Source organism: Equus caballus, chromosome 23, assembly GCF_041296265.1.
Source record: "Equus caballus isolate H_3958 breed thoroughbred chromosome 23, TB-T2T, whole genome shotgun sequence".
Lineage (NCBI taxonomy): Eukaryota > Metazoa > Chordata > Mammalia > Perissodactyla > Equidae > Equus > Equus caballus.
The window spans coordinates 18,398,894-18,417,251 of NC_091706.1; the positions used below are offsets into that span (position 1 = coordinate 18,398,894).

Consider the following 18,358-nt stretch of genomic DNA (forward strand, 5'->3'; position numbering starts at 1 on the left):
ATCATATGACTAAATGGAACCCTATCAACTGCAGGAGGTCCATTTTCCCTCAAACCAATCCAGAGTGGCTGCTAAATAGGTATCCTGCATGGTGCTATATTTTCACCACAAAACCCTAAACGATGTTTTCATTTCCAGTATTCCACCTGAAAGAGAAATTTAAATGTTTCTTGATGATAATAATGGACCCTCTACCTTTCTGCAAACATCATTTACTCATTCCCATCTTTATTCCTTATTTAAGGGTGTTCTATCTAAAATGGCCTTCTTTCTTATATCTACCCATACCTATCATGTTTTTCACAATCCAGGTCAAGATTCCACCTGCCTTAATGAATCTTCCCCTAAATGATCACTGTACTGCTTTGTATAAATAATGTAATAAGTATAGATTTATTACATTGTAACTTGCTTTTTCATGTTCTTCAGGGTTTAGAGTTTTCTTATATTTACGTCTCTTTTACCCTGGAGTATGAATTTCTCAAGAGGAGCATAATAATGCTTTTCACTTCTTTTGTTTCTTCCATGGGCCCAGTAACCATCCTAGGCAGGCAAGAATTCCCTAAATCTTATATGTTTTGCATGATTCTCAGCTATTCACTTTCTCTTAGCAATTTTCTCTTGCTTTGGCAACAACAGAACATCAACGATAAATATTTGCAGAGAAAAGTCAGGCTCAAAAATTCATCTTTGATAAAGTTAAGGTACAGGTTCCATTGCCAACTGAAGTAAAATGCTGAAAAAAGACAAAGTCTGGGGCAATTTTATAGGCAGTAAATGAAACATCTTTTACATAGTTTAAAAAAACAAAGGTGAGAGGAGCCATGTGCCCCCTAAATTAAAAGTCCAACTCAAAGGTATTTTTACGGGGATTTGAATTTTGTGCATCTACCTGGCTGGGACTTAAGTGTGGAACACTGGGCCTTTCTCAACCAAGGTAATATGAAAGAATTGACTCTTATTGTTCTAGGCATCCATTGTATGTAATGAATTACCTAGGATCATTCAAGAAAGATGCATAGAAGAAGGTAGGTGCCCTCTTTGGAAGAACTGAGAAAGAGTCTTTCAAATAATTTTCTGTGTTCTGTGATTTCAGATGAGAAACCTTAGCTGAGAAGGGCCATACTCAAGGAAAGTGTTAGTCTTGCAACCCCTGGCAATGTCAGGAAGGGGCCACGTTCATGGTCCTCTACGCAAGGACATCAGTCTCTAATCAAGCATGGCTTATGGCACCAAACAGATGCCAGGTAAACTCATTACATCTGATGAAGTCTCAAGGAAACAAAGTTTACCAGATTTATCATTTTTATGTTTAAGTGACAAAGATGGAGGACATCATCCAAGTGATCCATCGTACAGCACTTCCAGTTCCAGAGAACACAGACTTACTTCAGGTGATAACACGCTACCATTTTTAAGTTTCTCATCCACACTGTTTCTTCGTCTCTGCAGCAGATCCTTTTCTTTCTGGAGGACTTGAACTTGTTCTGAAATCTTTATTTTCTCCTCAGCAGTGCTGCTCTGGAGCTGCACATTCTTTTCAGACAACTCTTGGTCCAACAAGTTCAGGCGAGTTGATATTTTCAAACTATCTAGGTTTAAGGCCTAAAAAGACACAATCAACCAGACACCCCAAAAACAGTTACTAGAAATCCAAACTGCATATAAATTAGAAAAAAACATAGAAAAATTACTAAATGAATATACTTTTAGCCTCTACATTGTTTTCACCCATGGATTTTTTTTGGTGGGAGGGGGCTTCATTTTCTAAAATCTTAAATTGAATGCCTTGGGCCGGCCCAGTGGCACAGCGGTTAAGTGCGCACGTTCCGCTTCCCGGCAGCCCGGGGTTCTCTGGTTCGGATCCTGGGTGCGGACATGGCACCGCTTGACACGCCATGCTGTGGTAGGCGTCCCACATATAAAGGAGAGGAAGATGGGCATGGATGTTAGCTCAGGGCCAGCATTCCTCAGCAAAAAGAGGAGGATTGGCAGCAGTTAGCTCAGGGCTAATCTTCCTCAAAAAAAAAAAAAGTAAATTGAATGCCTTTTTTTAAAAAAACAGAGATTCAATGAATTTACTACCAAGTATGGTTTAGCCACACCAGAATATATAACATAGGTTTTGAGAGGTAGCATTTTTCTTTTTTATTATTTTCTAAATTGAACTTTTCTTCTTTGGATGGTTACATAGTAGAATTAATTCTGTTAAAATTTCCTAGAGGCTGAGATTTGGTTTGTTGTTTAAACACATAATTTGCTCTACTCTTATTTCATTCTGGTCAGAAAATATGGCCAGTTAGATTTACGGAGATGTTCCTTATGGCCTAATTTAAGATAATTTTTAAAATATTTTTTTCATCAAAGTAATTATATGCATATATATTATACATATATAAGGTTTATAATTTTAAAAGAAGCAGTTCTCTATCCCACCCTGTCACCTGAGTCCTGCTCCCCAGAAACAACCATCTTCAACTTTTTAGCTATTGCTTCTGGTGTTTATGTCCATGTTTCTAAATAACATTATCAACTTTAGATATTGTCTACTGACTGTCTATTGTGGAAGACGAGTTAGCATTCTGGGCCTCCTCTTTCCTACTTCTCCTTCCATTCTCCCAATATTTACTACAGTTTTTCATTAAATCAATATTCAGCTTTGTGAATATTATTCAAAGCTGAACTATCTTGTATAAAATGATTATACTTCCATCTGCCACAATTTTGGGGGGTACTTTATAACTAATTCTTCTCCCAAAGAACTATGAAATTCCTCTGAACACTATTTTTTCATCTGATCAAACTTAAATCAGGAAATCTTTTCATTCCAGTCTTTTCTGGAAACATTCTGCCTGGAGCCTCCCTCTTCCTGCCCCAAACTAGACAAGCTACTCTGGGACTGCCCTTTGGTACGACCCTGGGAATTTCCATGTTGGATCACATTTTCAGGTTCCTGAGTCTCCTTTTTTCATAGTATATGCCTTCATTCTTGTGGAGCATATCCTCTAGTAGTTTCCTGAGACAGGCTAGGTGAGAGAGAAATTTTTTTACCTGAAAAGGTCTTTGTTCTAACTTCACATTTTATTGAGAGTTTGGCTAAAACAAGAATTCTTGATTGGAAATCATTTTCCTTATGGGTTTTAAGATTGCATTCGGGTCTTTTAACTTCTAATGAAGAAGGTTAAGAAGTCTAATGCCATTCTGACTAGTCTTTTCTACCTGGAAGCTTTCAGGATATTTTTTTCCTAAGCATACTCAAAACTTCACAATGATATGCTTTCGGCACTCATTTTGCTGGGCCCTCAATGAGCTATTTAAATCTAAAGTCTCACATCCTCAGTGTTGGGAAAATTTTTTGTATTATGTTCTTGATAAACTCTTCTCTCCTGTTTTCTCTGTTGTATTTTCTGGAATTCCTATTACTTGGATGTTGGGCTTCTTGGATTTGTCTGCCAATTAATATTTTTTCTCCTATTTTCTATTAATTTATCTTTTTATTTACTTCCTGGGATATTTCCTCAACATTATCTTCCAATCATTTTAATTTCCAAGAGTTCTTTCATGTTTTTAATAACCTGTAGTTCTTGTTTTATAGAGAATCACCTTTTACCACCTTGAGGATATTAAGGTTTTTTTGAAGTTTTTCAGCTCCTTGCTCTATCTCTAATTTCTCTGAGCTTCCTTTTCCTTTTGTTTTGGTCTCTGTCTTTAATGTTAAGAGCATTCTTGAAATGTCCAGCACACTTAAGAGTCAGGTATTAAAAAGCTGGTAAGTTGTGTGGTGGGTAAGATTTGTCACCACAGGATATATCTGGGCTCTACCTCAAATTTAAGTGTTTTTTCATCTTTTTTCAGAGACTGTTCCAGAAAATCCACCAATCTCCTGCTGGGAAAGTATAAATCTGGCTCCCAGCATTTCTGGTATCCAAGTAGGGGTTAGGAAATGGATGTCTCAGGATTTGTATGTAGACTTTCATTCATTCCCTGATTTATTTTGACTCACCCTGACCCTATTCTGTGCTTCGTTCAATCTTCAGAATATAAACCATCTAGTTCCAGAGTAAGAAAAGGATAGTTTCTTGACTATACACGGTCTTCATCCTTATGCCTCACTCCTGCCTTCTGAAAATCTTGGTCCTTTCATTTCTGAGTCTTTTTCATGTTCTATGTGAATCATATCTCATAAAGCTTTTATAAAAAAAGAAAAACTAACGCTAAAGCCTTGGCTGTCATTGGTGTCCCTCTCTAGGCACTTGGATTTCAGCTTCCTCCGTTCTGCTAAGTCATCTACTTGCTTTCCATCTTACAAACATTTTTTGTAATATTTTTTCCTCAGTTGTCTCCTCCACTGTTTTTTCCCCTTTATGGGTTTACAGTTTTTGAGTAATAGCTTTATTGAGCTGTAATTCATATGTCATACAATTCACCTATTTAAAGTATATAATTCAATGGTTTTTAGTATATTCACAGAGTTGTGCAACCATCAGCACAGTCAATTTTAGAACGTTTTTGTTACCCCCCCCAAAAAGAAACCCCCATACTCACTAATAGTCATTCCATTTCCTCCCTAAGCCCCCACCCAGCCCTAAGTAACCACTATTTTACTTTCTGTCTCTACGGAATTGCCTCTTCTGAACATTGATATAAATGGAATCATTCGTGTTCTTTTGTGACTGGCTTCTTTCACTTAACATAATATTTCAGGGTTCATCCATGTTGTAGTATGTATCAGTACTTTATTCCTTTCTATTGCTGAATAATACTCCATTGTATGGATGTAGTATATTTTGTTCCATTCATCAGTTGCTGGACATGTGAGTTGTTTTCATTTTTTGGCTATTATGAATAGTGCTGTTATGAACATTCATGTACAAATCTCTGGGTGGACATGTGTTTTGACTTCTCTTGGATATATACCTAGGAGTGGAATTGCTGGGTCATGTGGTAATTCTATGTTTAACCTTTTGAAGAACTGCAAGATAGTTTTCTAAAGTAACTGCACCATTCTACAATCCTACCAGCAGTATATGAAAGTTCCAATTCCTTCATATCCTCACCAACACTTATTATCTATTTTTCTTACTATAGCCATGCTAGTGGGTATGAAATGGTATCTCATTTAAGTTTTAATTTGCATTTCCCTGATGGCTAAGGATGTTGAGCATCTTTTCATGTGCTTATTGGCCATCTGTATATCTTCTCTGGAGAAATGTCTATTAGATCCTTTGCACATTTTTCTTTTTTTTCTTTTTGCTGAAGAAGATTCACCCTGAGCTAACATCCATACCAATCTTCCTCTATTTTTTGTATGTGGGCTGCCAGCACAGCATGGCCACTAACAGAGCAGTATACATCCACGCCCAGGAACCAAACCCAGGCTGCTGAAGCAGAGCGCACTGAACTTAACCACTAGGCCACCAGGGCTGGCCTGTCTATTTTTTAATTGGGTTGTCTTTTTATGATTAAGTTGTAAGAGTTCTTTATATATGCTAGATACAAGTCCCTGATCAGATATATGATTTGCAAATATTTCCCCCCACTCTGTGGGTTGTCTTTCCACTTTCTTGATGGTATCCTTTGCATCACAAATGTTTTTAAATTTATGAAGTCTAATTTATCTAATGCTTCTTTCACTGCTTATGCTTTAGGTGTAATATCCAAGAAACCATTGCTTAACCCAAGATAATGAAGATTTACACCTATGTTTTCTTCTAAGAGTTTTATAGTTTTAGCTATTACATTTAGGTCTTTGACTCATTTTGAGTTAAATTGGTATATGGTATGAATATAGGTTTTTTAATATCATGTTCCTTGTCTGAAATGTATATGATTGAGTCTTATAAGTATTTCTTAAGCACTGAAAAAAGATGTAATCTTTTTATGCCTTTTGTTCAGAAAAGAACCTAGCAGTATAACAGTCTCAAGTTTCTCTTTTGTTTCATTAAAACAACCTTCAAAGAATCAATTTTGCTTTGATCTACTGTGGGTTTCATTTATTTGCATTCTACTTATCTCAGTATGTTCTTGTTCTTGCTTGCATCTTGTTGAAACTAGAAAACAGCTATTTTCTTCTCTTTTTTTTTTTCTGTATAATGAAGGAAACTTATTTCAGGAAAAAGATTTTCCTCCTCATTCCTTTTTATTTTTTCCTCTTTTTTCTTTTGTGATACAGAACATATAAAGCACTCAGGTTATTTTCTTCTATTTACTCACTTGATGTTTTAATTTGTTAATCTCCTCTGCTGTCATGTTTTGAGGGGCAGCTTTTAAAATTTGACCCTGACAACCAGTGTGAGCAAGCTACCTGAATATAGCACCAGCAACTGGGCTGGTTGGAAGGGCTGCCCCTACCCCTGTGTCCAACAGCATGGTGCCAATAGCTATTTCAACATGATTGGGGAACAGAGGACAGAGCACAGGTAAGTACATGCCTGTCTACTTGTCATATTGAGGTGGAGAGGTTAAGACAACACCACCATCAACTCAGATCCTACTGGTCTAGATGCTGGCTGAAAGGCAGGTCTAATGAAAAGGCAGGTCACTGATCCTCTCTGTTCCACGACGCAATGTACGGACCGATCTCGGACTCGAGGCCTGCTGCAGGCAAAGGTTTGGGTAGAAAGTCCTCTCTGAGTCTGGGACAAGCCAGCTTCATGTTTAGATGCTATTGCTGAAAATATTTATAGATATATCCAGAAAAGTATCTCCTGGTCCTTCTACTCCCTCCACCATCATTCCCTTTTCAAAACTTGAAATTGAGGCAAAATCCTTCATAAAACCACCTCTTTCACTGGCTCATAAAATCCAAGTTCTCCAGCAAAAATTTTTGTAAAGGTCTCCAAGTCTTTCTAATTTGAAAAACAAATCTTCAGTACACAAAATCTTCTTTCTTTTATAGGAACCCTGCAAACCCCTAACTTTGGGTGGTAGTAATATCTAAATCATTTTCAAGTCTATTTTCCCAAATTAACAATGTTCAATATACAGCATCAAATAGTACAATTTATTCTAAAAACATCCACTAAAGTTAATAACAGAGGTTGCCAGAGGAAATGGAGAGTTATTGCTTCATGGTTACAGAGTTTCTGTTTGGGGTAATTAAAAAGTTTTGGAAATAGCGGTAATGGTTGTACAACATTATGAATGTCATTAATACCAGTGAATTGTACACTTATAAACAGTCAAAATGGTAAATTTTATGTTACGTATATGTTACCACAATTTTTAAAACATCAAACAAAAATCAGTAAGTAAATCATACTTGGCAAAACACTGAACATTTTACTTAAAAGTTGCAATAGATTTAGTGATGGTTAGTGATGGTTATTAGATAAGCAATAATAAGCAAAATACATTGAAAACCAGAAGAATAGTTTTCTTTTGATTTTTAACTTCACAATGGTATGATTTACATCTTAAAGAAAAAAATCCTAGTTTATATGGCTTACAACCAGAATCAAACAGCATATTAAATAGAATACCTGACTAGATCTCAACTTCTTATTTTCCAGGTGGCTCTTCTCCTGTAACAGGGCCTCCTTCTTAGAAACTATGGCCTCCCGTTTCTTTAAGTCTTCTTTCAGCTCTTCTAATTCTTGGCGTTGGTTTAGAACTTTCTCTACTTCTTCATCTAACCATTTCTTTTGCTCATCCAATTTCTACATTAAAATTCCAGAGAAATATTATCATTTGCTTTTCTTCTGCCATAAAATTTATATGGTAATAATATAATTTCATATTGGCTGAAAACACTTTAAATGAACATTTAAAAACTACCAGCGAGAATAACAAAATAGTGCTCCTATCTAAAACCATAAAGAAGTACGCGGGTGTAGTTAACAACTTGTTGTGTTGTTTTTATAAGGAATTAAAATTCACTCCCCAAATATGTTTGAGTCTGGGATTTTTTTAGGCTGACAAAGGGCTGACAATTTTATTTACATATAATAAGAGTTAGTTCTGAGAACATGCTGGGAATCTTTTCCTCTGTTGTAGAGGAGCATACCTCCGTAACAGCACTTACACTGCTGGTTCACCTCTCTATCTGCAATGCCTGGTATGCCTGAATGAGCACCTGATTCAATCAATCAATCAATGAAGTGAATAAATGAATACACACAGTGAAGACACAGATGATGGAGCATGGAAATCCAATCTGCATTGTAGACTGTTGACATCAAATAATTATAAAGTAAAATGAATTGAGCTGGAAAGATCTCCAAAACAATCATCTTATACTATTTTAAATTAAGGATACCCAGAAACAAGTACAAACAAAAATATGAATGGACTATGACTGTCCAAGATGAATTCTACCAACCACCCATCTGCATTGTGGACATAATAATGAAGCAATGCCCCCTAAACGACAAGTAATAGGAAAACAAATCAATATAGTACTATTTCCCAGTTCTTCTCAAACTTGATAAAACTGGTTCCTAGAAATCTACACTAAAACAATGAGATGGTGAATATGCATGAGAAAGAGAGCAAAGTGGCCAAAGCAAAGTAGATCCACAGCTATGAAGTCTTCCATCCAGACCTAGACAGTATGGTCTTACAAGCACTATCACATCCAAATAATATTGAAGCTTAAAACAGTAGCTCTACAATTATTAAGAACAGGAAGGATATCCCAGAGCAACTATAGAAATACTTTAATTTTGTTATATCCAGCTATACCTTAGGAACTTATATAGGAGACCCTATGAAGCCTAGCAATTAACCTAAACATATTCTACACACATTCCTTCACTGTGAGTGAGGTTTGAAAGATGAATGAGAGATCTTTTGTAGGCTCCATTCCAACAAGAGAGAAATTGAAAGAAATGATTGTTGATAATAAATGCTATATACAGCTAATTCCTAGGTACCATGTAAGCAAAAATGGAGAGAGGGATGGTTCTGTCTGGGAAATGGAAGAAATGTCACAGAGTAGGTAATATTCTATCTGTACTTTGAAGAATGGGTAGGAGTTTACTAACATAATACGGGTTTCCCAGGGAAACCAATAATAAATGAATGGATTTATCTTCATTTGATATAATAAAGATTATGATTTGTGTAGGATTCACTGTATCTAAGTAGGTTTTCTGAAAATTTCTTGACTTTTTCCTTTTCTTTTTTTTGAGGAAGATTCACCCTGAACTAACATCTGTTGCCAATCTTTGTTTTTGCTTGAGGAAGATTAGCCCTGAGCTAACATCTGTGCCAATCTTCCTCTACTTTATATGTGGGATGCCTCCACAGCATGGCTGACAAGTGGAGCATGTCCATGTCCAGGATCCGAACCCACAAACCTGGGCCGCCAAGTTGGAGCAGGGGGAACTTTAACCACTTGGCCACAGGGTTGGCTCCCTCTTTTCTCTTTTCATAACAAAAGTTCCTACCCCACAGTTCTAATTTTAAGTACTTTCCTCTTATAAAAAAGCTTCATATCAAATCAATGTCCTATTACAAGCTCTTTGGATACTCATATTGATTAACTTATAATCTCGTCCTTATTTAGAGTTAAATTCTGAAAAGTGGGTTTTTGTTTTGCAACATCAAAAAACATGAAGTTTTTGGGAGGAATAAATACAGTCTAGTGAATATGGATTTCATGCTTACATTCCACAACAAACATTCAGATAAACCCATTTCTACTGAAATAAGAATATAGCATATTTCTGGACAATAAAGTAATTTTTTAATAACAGAAAGGTTTCAGAAGAAGCACTGGAAATTTTGCACTTTAGTGGCAAAGTCTAGTGTTTGAAGATTTTACTTAGAGTCAGGCACTGTTTACCTCTATTTAGACAATCATCAAAGAGAAATCAGGAAACACTAAGTAGAATCGACAAACCTGGAGTTGGTCTATACTTCCAAACGAACCTTTTCTCCTTTTCATCTTCAATGCATCAAGATCCTCAGCTTTCAGTTTCAGACCTTCTTCCTGTTCTGTTTTTAACTTTAGTTCCTGCAGCAAACAGAAATTGAAAACATCTTATTGCTTTTACTACCTGGCCATCATTAAATATTTAACAGTCACTTTCTTAGTTGCAAAAAGAAAGAAAATGAGTAGATGAAGGTTGGAGCTATTTGAGGAGAAAATAATGTTAGCCCACACTAAAGCAATAGACTCTCACAGCAAAAATCAGGGTTTACCAACAAATCTAAGTATTTTTTTTCATTCTTTGCCACTATTACAAATTAGTATACCAGGGATAAGAATTTGAAAATTAGAAATTTGTTTTCTGCCTTTCTGAGCTCATTACTTTCAGTTAGTCCACCCAAGGCATCCATCTGCCACAGGGATATTAAAATTTATGACAGTAGAAATGTAAAAAGAAAAGTAATATTCCATTTCTGGCATTCAAAATTCGGATTTTGTAGCATGAAAACAGGCTTGCAAGACAGATCGTGATCCCATGAAGGGTATTTCCAAATTCCTTTAGTTTCTATCCACATCTTAAGAGTCAAGTCAAGAGGCCCAATCCTCATTGTGCTCTCCTTGGGTTTAGAGAAAACGCCACTGTCACCACTAAAGCTTAGCAGGATTCAGGAAGGAGGCCATGAATCAAAATGGGCCAGTCTGCCTACTCTCTCTTACTAGTGCCATGATGGATACATACAGAAATTGAAAGAAAATGTTTAGAAATTTTTATAGCAATTTGACAGAATAATTTTATGTCTGTGGAAGCTAATCATTAAAAGATGGATTTTTATAGTGTATGTCAATTTTTTATTTCATTTTTCTACTAGTTCATGTTTTACAAAAGTAACGAGCTGTGCCAAATTAGTAATAAAATAAAAATTGTACCTTCTCCACAGTTAATTTCAGAATTACTGCTATGAAGGAAGTAAAAGGAAAATCTACCATTTTACAGCCCCAGGAATGGCAGAAAGAAGAAAAGAGACAGTAAGATGTGTGTCTCAATTTTCCTCTCGAGTTCTGGCCCAGAAAGAGGGTGATAAAGGTATCACGGAGAGCAGAGGGAGAGAACACAGACTGCAGTGCAGAGGCCCCACACCAACAGGGGGCTGCTTAGCCCTATGAAAGAGCAGAGAAGTACGGTCAGGCAAGAGAATGACTGGACTCCTTGGCCTCAGTGACATGGATCCTGAGTTGAAGTCAACAGGGGTTAGTTATCGTGGGGAATTGACCCCCAAAACTGAAGATGAGGACAGGCCACTGGGCTAGCAAGCTACATGGAAGATCTATAGCCTAAAGAGGGGTTTATAATGCCGTTAGGAGATGAGATGAAGCTAAGACACCTCCATGCCCTCAGCTGAAGGCGAGATCATACTATGAGTTATACCAGCCATGGGCTTCATCATCAGGGGGCCAGCAGGGAAAGGTGAACAAGAGAGAGCAGTTTCCAGCCAATCACATCCAGGGACCAACTGAAACTCAGGAGGTCCCATCCTCCTCGACTCCATGGATGCAACATAAGCTACACACCCAAATCACCACATATACCAGATCCCATCTTAGGGAGAGACGCACAGTGGGGAAGAGGCTAAGAGACTGAATATTTTTATTCGAGAGAGCTGAGAATTATTTAAAGAAAATGTTTAAAGTATCAGAATAAGGTTTGAACAGACTGGACATTTGCTGAGTTCCCACCATATTTCCAGCAATTACCATGACATGGATTGGACAGAGGATATGGTAGCTCATAAAGCAGACAGCTCTGCTATAGGCTAAATAAAGAAATTTCCCATGCCCATCTGAGTTGTATTATGAGTGAATCTGGACTCTGTTATATTTACTAGCCACTAATTTTTCATGCTTCCCTGGCTCTAGTGCACAGTTTTAACTTAGCCCCTGTCATCGTTACAGCAACTTTATCATGCTGAAATAAAGTCACCTTATGCTTGAAGCTGACTCTTTACTATTTTTATTCTTCTGAAAATCCTTTAAAAGTGTACTGCAGTAGGTCTAATCCCTTCTTCTACATGTTGCTCTAGACATTACTGCCTTTATCTCATATTGTAATCCTGCATAATATTAAAATAACCATCTACCAGGCACTGTGCTAGGTTTTTAAAATCTATTTAATTATCCCATTTAATCCTCAGACAAGGACTATTATAAACTCCACTTTATAGATGAGGAAATTGGTGCTTAGAGAAGTAAAGAGCCCCATCACACTACAGCCCACAACTTCAGGGGTTCCCATACCTTTTCTTTATGTATCATACAGGGACTTTAGTTAAAGAACCGCTGCTCTAAGGAGAACCTATGCAGAAGTTGTAGTATTCTCTGGAAATGGTTGACTCAAGTGGAAAATGGACAAACAGAAGTATCAGAAAGTTAGCTTCAAACAAAAGGCAAGATGTCCTTTAGAACTGTGAGCAGGTTTTCTGTTTTTGCCTGAAGTAGTGGAAACTTCAATATATCTTTGGGGCAGACTGTTCCTTTTCCTGGAATATTCGTTCTCCTCCTTACATGGGTCACTTCCTTAGAAGGAGAGATATGGCTAGAAGAAACAAAATTGCCCTAGATAAGAACATGAAAAGTTTAAGTTACAGGCAGAGTTGTATTCCGTAGATTATGCACTCTGACAAAAAAAGTTTTTCCTTTTCCCTAGGCATAGATTTAGAGAGTGCTATATCTTGTTGGGTTAAGCCAAGGTCTATGAGAGATGAGAAGCTGAGACTCAAAAACCACAAGACTGACAGGCCGGCTTGATCCTCACATTGGAAGAAGGACTGTAACAAACAGACTAGGTTGTTGGCAGTAGAAATAAGAATTGAACAGACTCAAGATATTTAGAAGATATTATCTAAAGAACTTAGTGGTTCATTAGATTTGGGTGATGAGGAAGACAGCAGAGTTAAGGATGACTCCTAAATTTCTAGCTTACCCAAGTGAATAGATTGAAATGTCATGTAAGACACATTGGAAAACTATATTTTCTTCTCCATGAAGGGAGCAGGGAGGGGGAATAGTGGAGAGATAAATAAGGAAGATCATGAACACATCCATAAGACAACTTAATGAATATTTCAATGGTTAGATATATGAATCCAGAGCTCATAGGACAAATCTAGGATTAAGTATTAAATTTGCAAGTTGTTAGAATTTAACTGCAGCTATGGAAAAAGATGAAGTCGCCCAGAAAGAGTACAGAAGATAAGAGGGCAGAGGATACTAATTGTTAGGGAACTGCAAATCAAAACCACAATGAGATATCACCCCATGCCCATCAGAATGGCTATTATCAAAAATACAAGAAATAACAAGTGTTAGAGAGGATGTGGAGAAAAGAGAACCCTCCTACATTGGTGGTGAGAGCATAAACTGGTGTAGCCACGATGGAAAACAGTAGGGAGATTCCTCAAAAATTAAGAATAGAACTAACATATGATTCAGCTAGTCCACTTCTCAGTATCTATCCAAAGAATACAAAAACACTAATCTGAAAAGACATGTGCACCTCTACGTTCACTGAAGCATTATTTACAATAGCCAAGACATAGAAACAACCTAAGTGCCCAATGACAGATGAATGAGTAAAGAAGATGTGGGATACACACATACAATGGAATACTACTCAGCCATAAAAAAGATGAAATCTTGCCATTTGCAACAACACTGGATAAACCTTGAGAGTATCATGCTAATAGAAATAAGTCAGAAAGAGAAAGACAAATACCACATGATTTCACTCACATGTGGAAGATAAACAAACAAACACATAAATACAGAGAACAGATTGGTGGTTATTAGAGGGGAAGAGGGGTAGAGGAAGAGCAAAAGAGGTAAAAGGAGGACATTTGTATGGTGATGGATGGAAACTAGACTTTTGGGGGTGAACACAATGTAATGTATACAGAAGTTGAAATCCAATAATGAACACCTGAAATCTATACAGTGTTATAAACCAAACCTCAATTAAAAAAAAAAAAAAAAACAACAGAGGGCAGAGGCTAGAGCCTTGAGGAATTCCCGTATGTAAAGGACTGATAGTGTAGGATGAGCTAGCAAAGACAGAAAATAAGCAATCAGAAAGAGAAAAAAACAAGGAGAGAATAATTTCACAAAGGCAAATACTTCACAAAGGAGAAAATATTTCAAGATGGAGCAAGTGGTGAACTATGCTGGATGCAACTGAGGGGTTAAGATAAGGACGTTAGTGACAGAGAGTACTAGTGAACTTCTCAAGGGCTTTGAAGTGGACAGTGAGCCAGGAGTCACAAGCCAGACTGGAGAGGATAAGAGAATGAATGGAAACAGAGGAAAGAGAAAGAAATGCAGTAACCTTTTCCAAGAAGTTTGGTTATAAAGAGAAGAGAGAGAGCGTAGTATAAAGTTGAAGGAAGATAATTTTAGGATGAGAAAAATCTAAGATGTTTAAAGAATCTAGGAGAAAAGTAAAAGTTGAAAATATAGGAGAAAAAAGAATTAAATGAGATAAAGCACATAAGTGCTTAGCATAGTACTGACTGAAGACAAATACTCAATAAATGTTAACTACTGCTACGAAAATAATTATCATTATTATTAAAATTGAGTAACTCAAAGAAATTAAGAAAGCAATTCCATTTACAATAACATCTAAAAGAATAAAATATCTGGGAATAAATTTAGCCAAGGAGGTAAAAGACTAGTAAAACTGAAAATTGTAAACCATTGCTGAAAGAAATTAGAGAAGACCTAAGTAAATGGAAAGACACTCCATGCTCATGGATATGAAAACTTAATATTGTCATGATGTCAATACTATCCTAAGAGTTCTACAGATTCAACGCAATCCACATCAAAATTCCAATGGCCTTTTCTGCAGAAATGGAAAAGTTGATCCTTAAATTCATATGGAATTGCAAGGGGCCTCAAATAGCCAAAACAATCCTGAAAAAGAAGAACAAGGGGCTGGCCCCGTGGCCAAGTGGTTAAGTTCACACACTCTGCTTTGGTGGCCGAAGGTTTTGCCAGTTCGAATCCTGGGCAGAGACATGGCACTGCTCGTCAGGCTATGTGGGGCGGCATCCTGCATATCACAGCTAGAAGAACCCACAACTAAAAATATACAACTATGTACCAGGGGTCTTTGGGAGAAAAAGGAAAAATTAAATCCTTAAAAAAAAAAAAAAAAACAAAATTAGAAGACTTACCTCCCAATTTCAAAACTTACAACAAAGCTAAGTAATCAAAACAGTGTGGTACTGGCTTAAGGACAGATATATAGACAAATGGAATAGAATTGCGAGTTTAGAAATAAATCCATAAATCTATAGTCAATTGATTTTTGACAAGGGTACCAAGTCCATTCAATGGGAAAAGAACAGTCTCTTCAACAGATGGTGCCAAGACAACTGGATTTTCACATGCAAAAGAATGAAGTTGGACCCTTACCTCACACCATATACAAAAATTAACTCAAAATGGATCAATGCCCTAAATATAAGAGCTAAAACTATAAAATTCTTAGGAGAAAACATAGGGGTAAATCTTCATGACCTTAGATTTGGCAATGGATTCTTTGATATGACACCAAAAGCATAAGCAACAAAAGAAAAAATAGATTACTTGGACTTTATAAAAATTAAAAACTTTGGTGCATCAAAAGATATTATCAAGAAAGTTTAAAGACAACCTACAGAATCAGAAAAAACATTTGGAAGTCACATATCTGATAGTTTAATGTCCTGAATACATAAAGGACTCCTATAACTCAACAACAAAGACAAACAATCTAATTAAAAAGTAGACAAGGAACTTGAATAGACATTTCTCCAAAGAAGATATATACAAATGACTAATAAGCAAACGAAAAGATGCTTGACATCATTAGTCATTAGAGAAATGCAAATCAAACCCACAATGAGATACAACTGCACATGTACTTGGATGACATAGAAGAAGGAAACAAAATCAGTGTTCGTGAAGATGTGGAGAAATTGGAACCCGTGTACACTGAAGGTGGGAATGTAAAATGGTGCTGTTGCTATCGAAAACAGTTAGTAGTTCCTCAAAAAGCTAAACACAGAATTACCATATGACCCAGCAATTCCACTACTAGGTATTTCAATTCTAAAGGAATTGAAAGCAAGGACTTGAACAGTTACTTGTATCTGCCAATGTTTATCACAATATTATTCACAATAGCCAAAAGGTGGAAACAACCCAAATGTCTATCAACAGATGAATGGATAAACAAAATGTGGTACATGCATACAATGGAATATTACCCAGCCATAAAAAAGAATGGAATTCTGATACATGCTACAACACAGATGAACCTTGAAAACATTATGCTAAGTGAAATAAGCCAGACACAACAAATATTGTATGATTCCACTTTTATGAAGTATCTAGAATAGGTAAATTCACAGAGACAGAAGGAGATTAGAAGTTACCAAGGGCTAGGGGGAAGGTGGGAATAGGGAGTTATTGCTTAATGGTTAGAGTGTCTGTTTAGGGTGATGAAAAAGTTTTAGAAATAGGTAGTGGTGATCCTTGCACAACATTGCGAATGTAATTAATGTCACTGAACTGTACACTTAAACATGGTTAAAATGGTAAATTTCATGTTATATATATTTTATCACAACTTATAAAAATTAATAATGTAATATACCAAAATCCACTGAATTGTACACTTTACATGAGTGAATTGTATGGTATGTGAAGTGTATCTCATAAAGCTGTTACAAAAAAAAAGAATCAGGGGCCAGCCCCATGGCTAAGTGGTTACGTTCACACACTCCACTTCAGCAGCCCAGGGTGTCACCAGTTCCGATCCTGAGAATGGACCTAGCACCGTTCATCAAGCCATGCTGAGGCAGCGTCCCACATAGTAGAACTAGAAGGATCTACAACTAGAATATACAACTATGTACTGGGGTGCTTTGGGGAGAAGAAGAAAAAAAAAGATTGGCAACAGATGTTAGCTCAGGGCCAATCTTCAAAAACAAAAGAATCAGTAACTTGGCTTAACTGCTCTTTAAAGACCCTTTCATCACTAAATTCTGTGATTTCTTTCTTAAGTTCTGAGAATAGATTATATTCCAAAATTTAAAATCCAGGAAATCTCCAATTATGTTCCAAGCCTTGGATTTGGCTTAACATTTCAAGAGAACGGAGCCTAGGAGCCTAGTACATAGTGCTAGATAAGTGTTTGTTATTGTCGTTATTGTGATCATTATCATCTTCTTCTTCAAAAGAGCCCTGTGAGGCAAGTATGATTAAGGCCATTTTAGATAAGAATAAACAGATTCAGAGAGGGTAAGTGATTTTCTCAAAAAATGATCCAGCCAAGAACTGAGAGAGCTGGGATTTGAACCCATGCTAGCCTGGCTCCATGGCCCAGGCTGACACCACCAGTTCTTCCCAAGCCTAATCCAGTCTATAGAACTGCTGTGCATACAGGTCTCATCACTCTTCTGCTCACTATGAATGAGATGGTACCATTTTACCTTGCACTATGTATGACAGAGCACTCTGAAAATGGGAAATCTTATTCACATGTTAGATATCTTTTAGAAAGTCAGCTTTATATATTTATAGTTTTGACAGCCTCAACTAAAGTTAAGGTGCTAGCAGAGAAATTATCACTGCGCTTTGGTCTTTTGTGAAGTCAAAGCCTTCAAGACAGTACTCAGAATTCAATAAATGGGTTTTACTACGTAGATGAACAAAGCTTTAAAGTGAATGAAGACAGCAGCCCAGGACAGGCCAAGGTTAGATACCTCACACGCCAACCGAATCAAGCATTATTATGCTTAGCAGGAAAGTAGGACAATATTACTTTGATTTTTTGTTGATCCTGCTTAATTTCTGCATCCAGTTGCTTCCTTTTTTCATTTTCTTCTCGAAGTCTTTTTTGCAGCTGTATCTTTTGATATTTCATGTGATCTACATTCTGCTCTAGTTCATTAGCACGTTTCTCATTTTGGATCGACAATGATGCCAATTTCTTACTATTTTGTTGCTTCTTCTGTAAGACCTGGGATCATATGGGATATTTCAAAATGAAAAACTACATCTCTCATAAACTTTTCATTCAATGGCAAGGGTAGGCATTTTGCCTCGATTTTAACTTATTTTTGATACATTCACACTTGTTTTCTACATTTTTACTTTTACAACTAGGCAACCATCATACTTTTCACTAGATATAAAGAATGATCATTCTTCCTGATGCAGACAACCAAACAGAACAAAATCAGTCTCTGCTTTTTTTATTAATGAGCAATTTAAAAATATTATGTGTACATGATAAAAATTAAAACATAAAACTGACCTTATATTTTTAAAAACTCTCTCTTATCTCAGACCCCTAATCTTCCTGTCCTGCTATTTCTTAAATATTATTCCAGAAATAATTTACATGCATTCAAATAACTTCATATATATTCCAGATAGGCT

The 18,358-nt window shown here is 36.5% G+C and overlaps 1 protein-coding gene and 1 long non-coding RNA gene across 13 annotated transcripts in view; one reads left to right on the forward strand and one right to left on the reverse strand.

Annotated features, from left to right (window-relative positions):
* Positions 1-11,864, forward strand: part of LOC102151118 (uncharacterized) — a 47,950-nt gene extending 36,086 nt beyond the window's left edge. For 3 of the 6 annotated variants that reach the window (XR_011431435.1, XR_011431437.1, XR_011431436.1), the window contains one exon: positions 1,097-1,690. This is a non-coding gene — a long non-coding RNA (uncharacterized lncRNA). Of the gene's footprint in view, positions 1-1,096; positions 5,966-10,812 lie in introns of those variants that run through there. The other 3 variants (XR_011431434.1, XR_002803380.2, XR_011431433.1) reach the window with 2 other exon arrangements.
* The window catches only part of KIF27 (kinesin family member 27), a 93,714-nt gene that overhangs the window by 18,092 nt on the left and 57,264 nt on the right, over positions 1-18,358 (reverse strand). For 5 of the 7 annotated variants that reach the window (XM_001488810.6, XM_014735391.3, XM_070248498.1 and 2 more), the window contains 4 exons: positions 17,739-17,936; positions 9,845-9,958; positions 7,482-7,658; positions 1,390-1,605 (listed from right to left, as the gene is read on the reverse strand). In XM_001488810.6, coding sequence (XP_001488860.1) covers positions 1,390-1,605; positions 7,482-7,658; positions 9,845-9,958; positions 17,739-17,936 — 705 coding nt within the window. Of the gene's footprint in view, positions 1-1,287; positions 1,606-7,481; positions 7,659-9,844; positions 9,959-17,738; positions 17,937-18,358 lie in introns of those variants that run through there. The other 2 variants (XM_070248496.1, XM_070248497.1) reach the window with 1 other exon arrangement.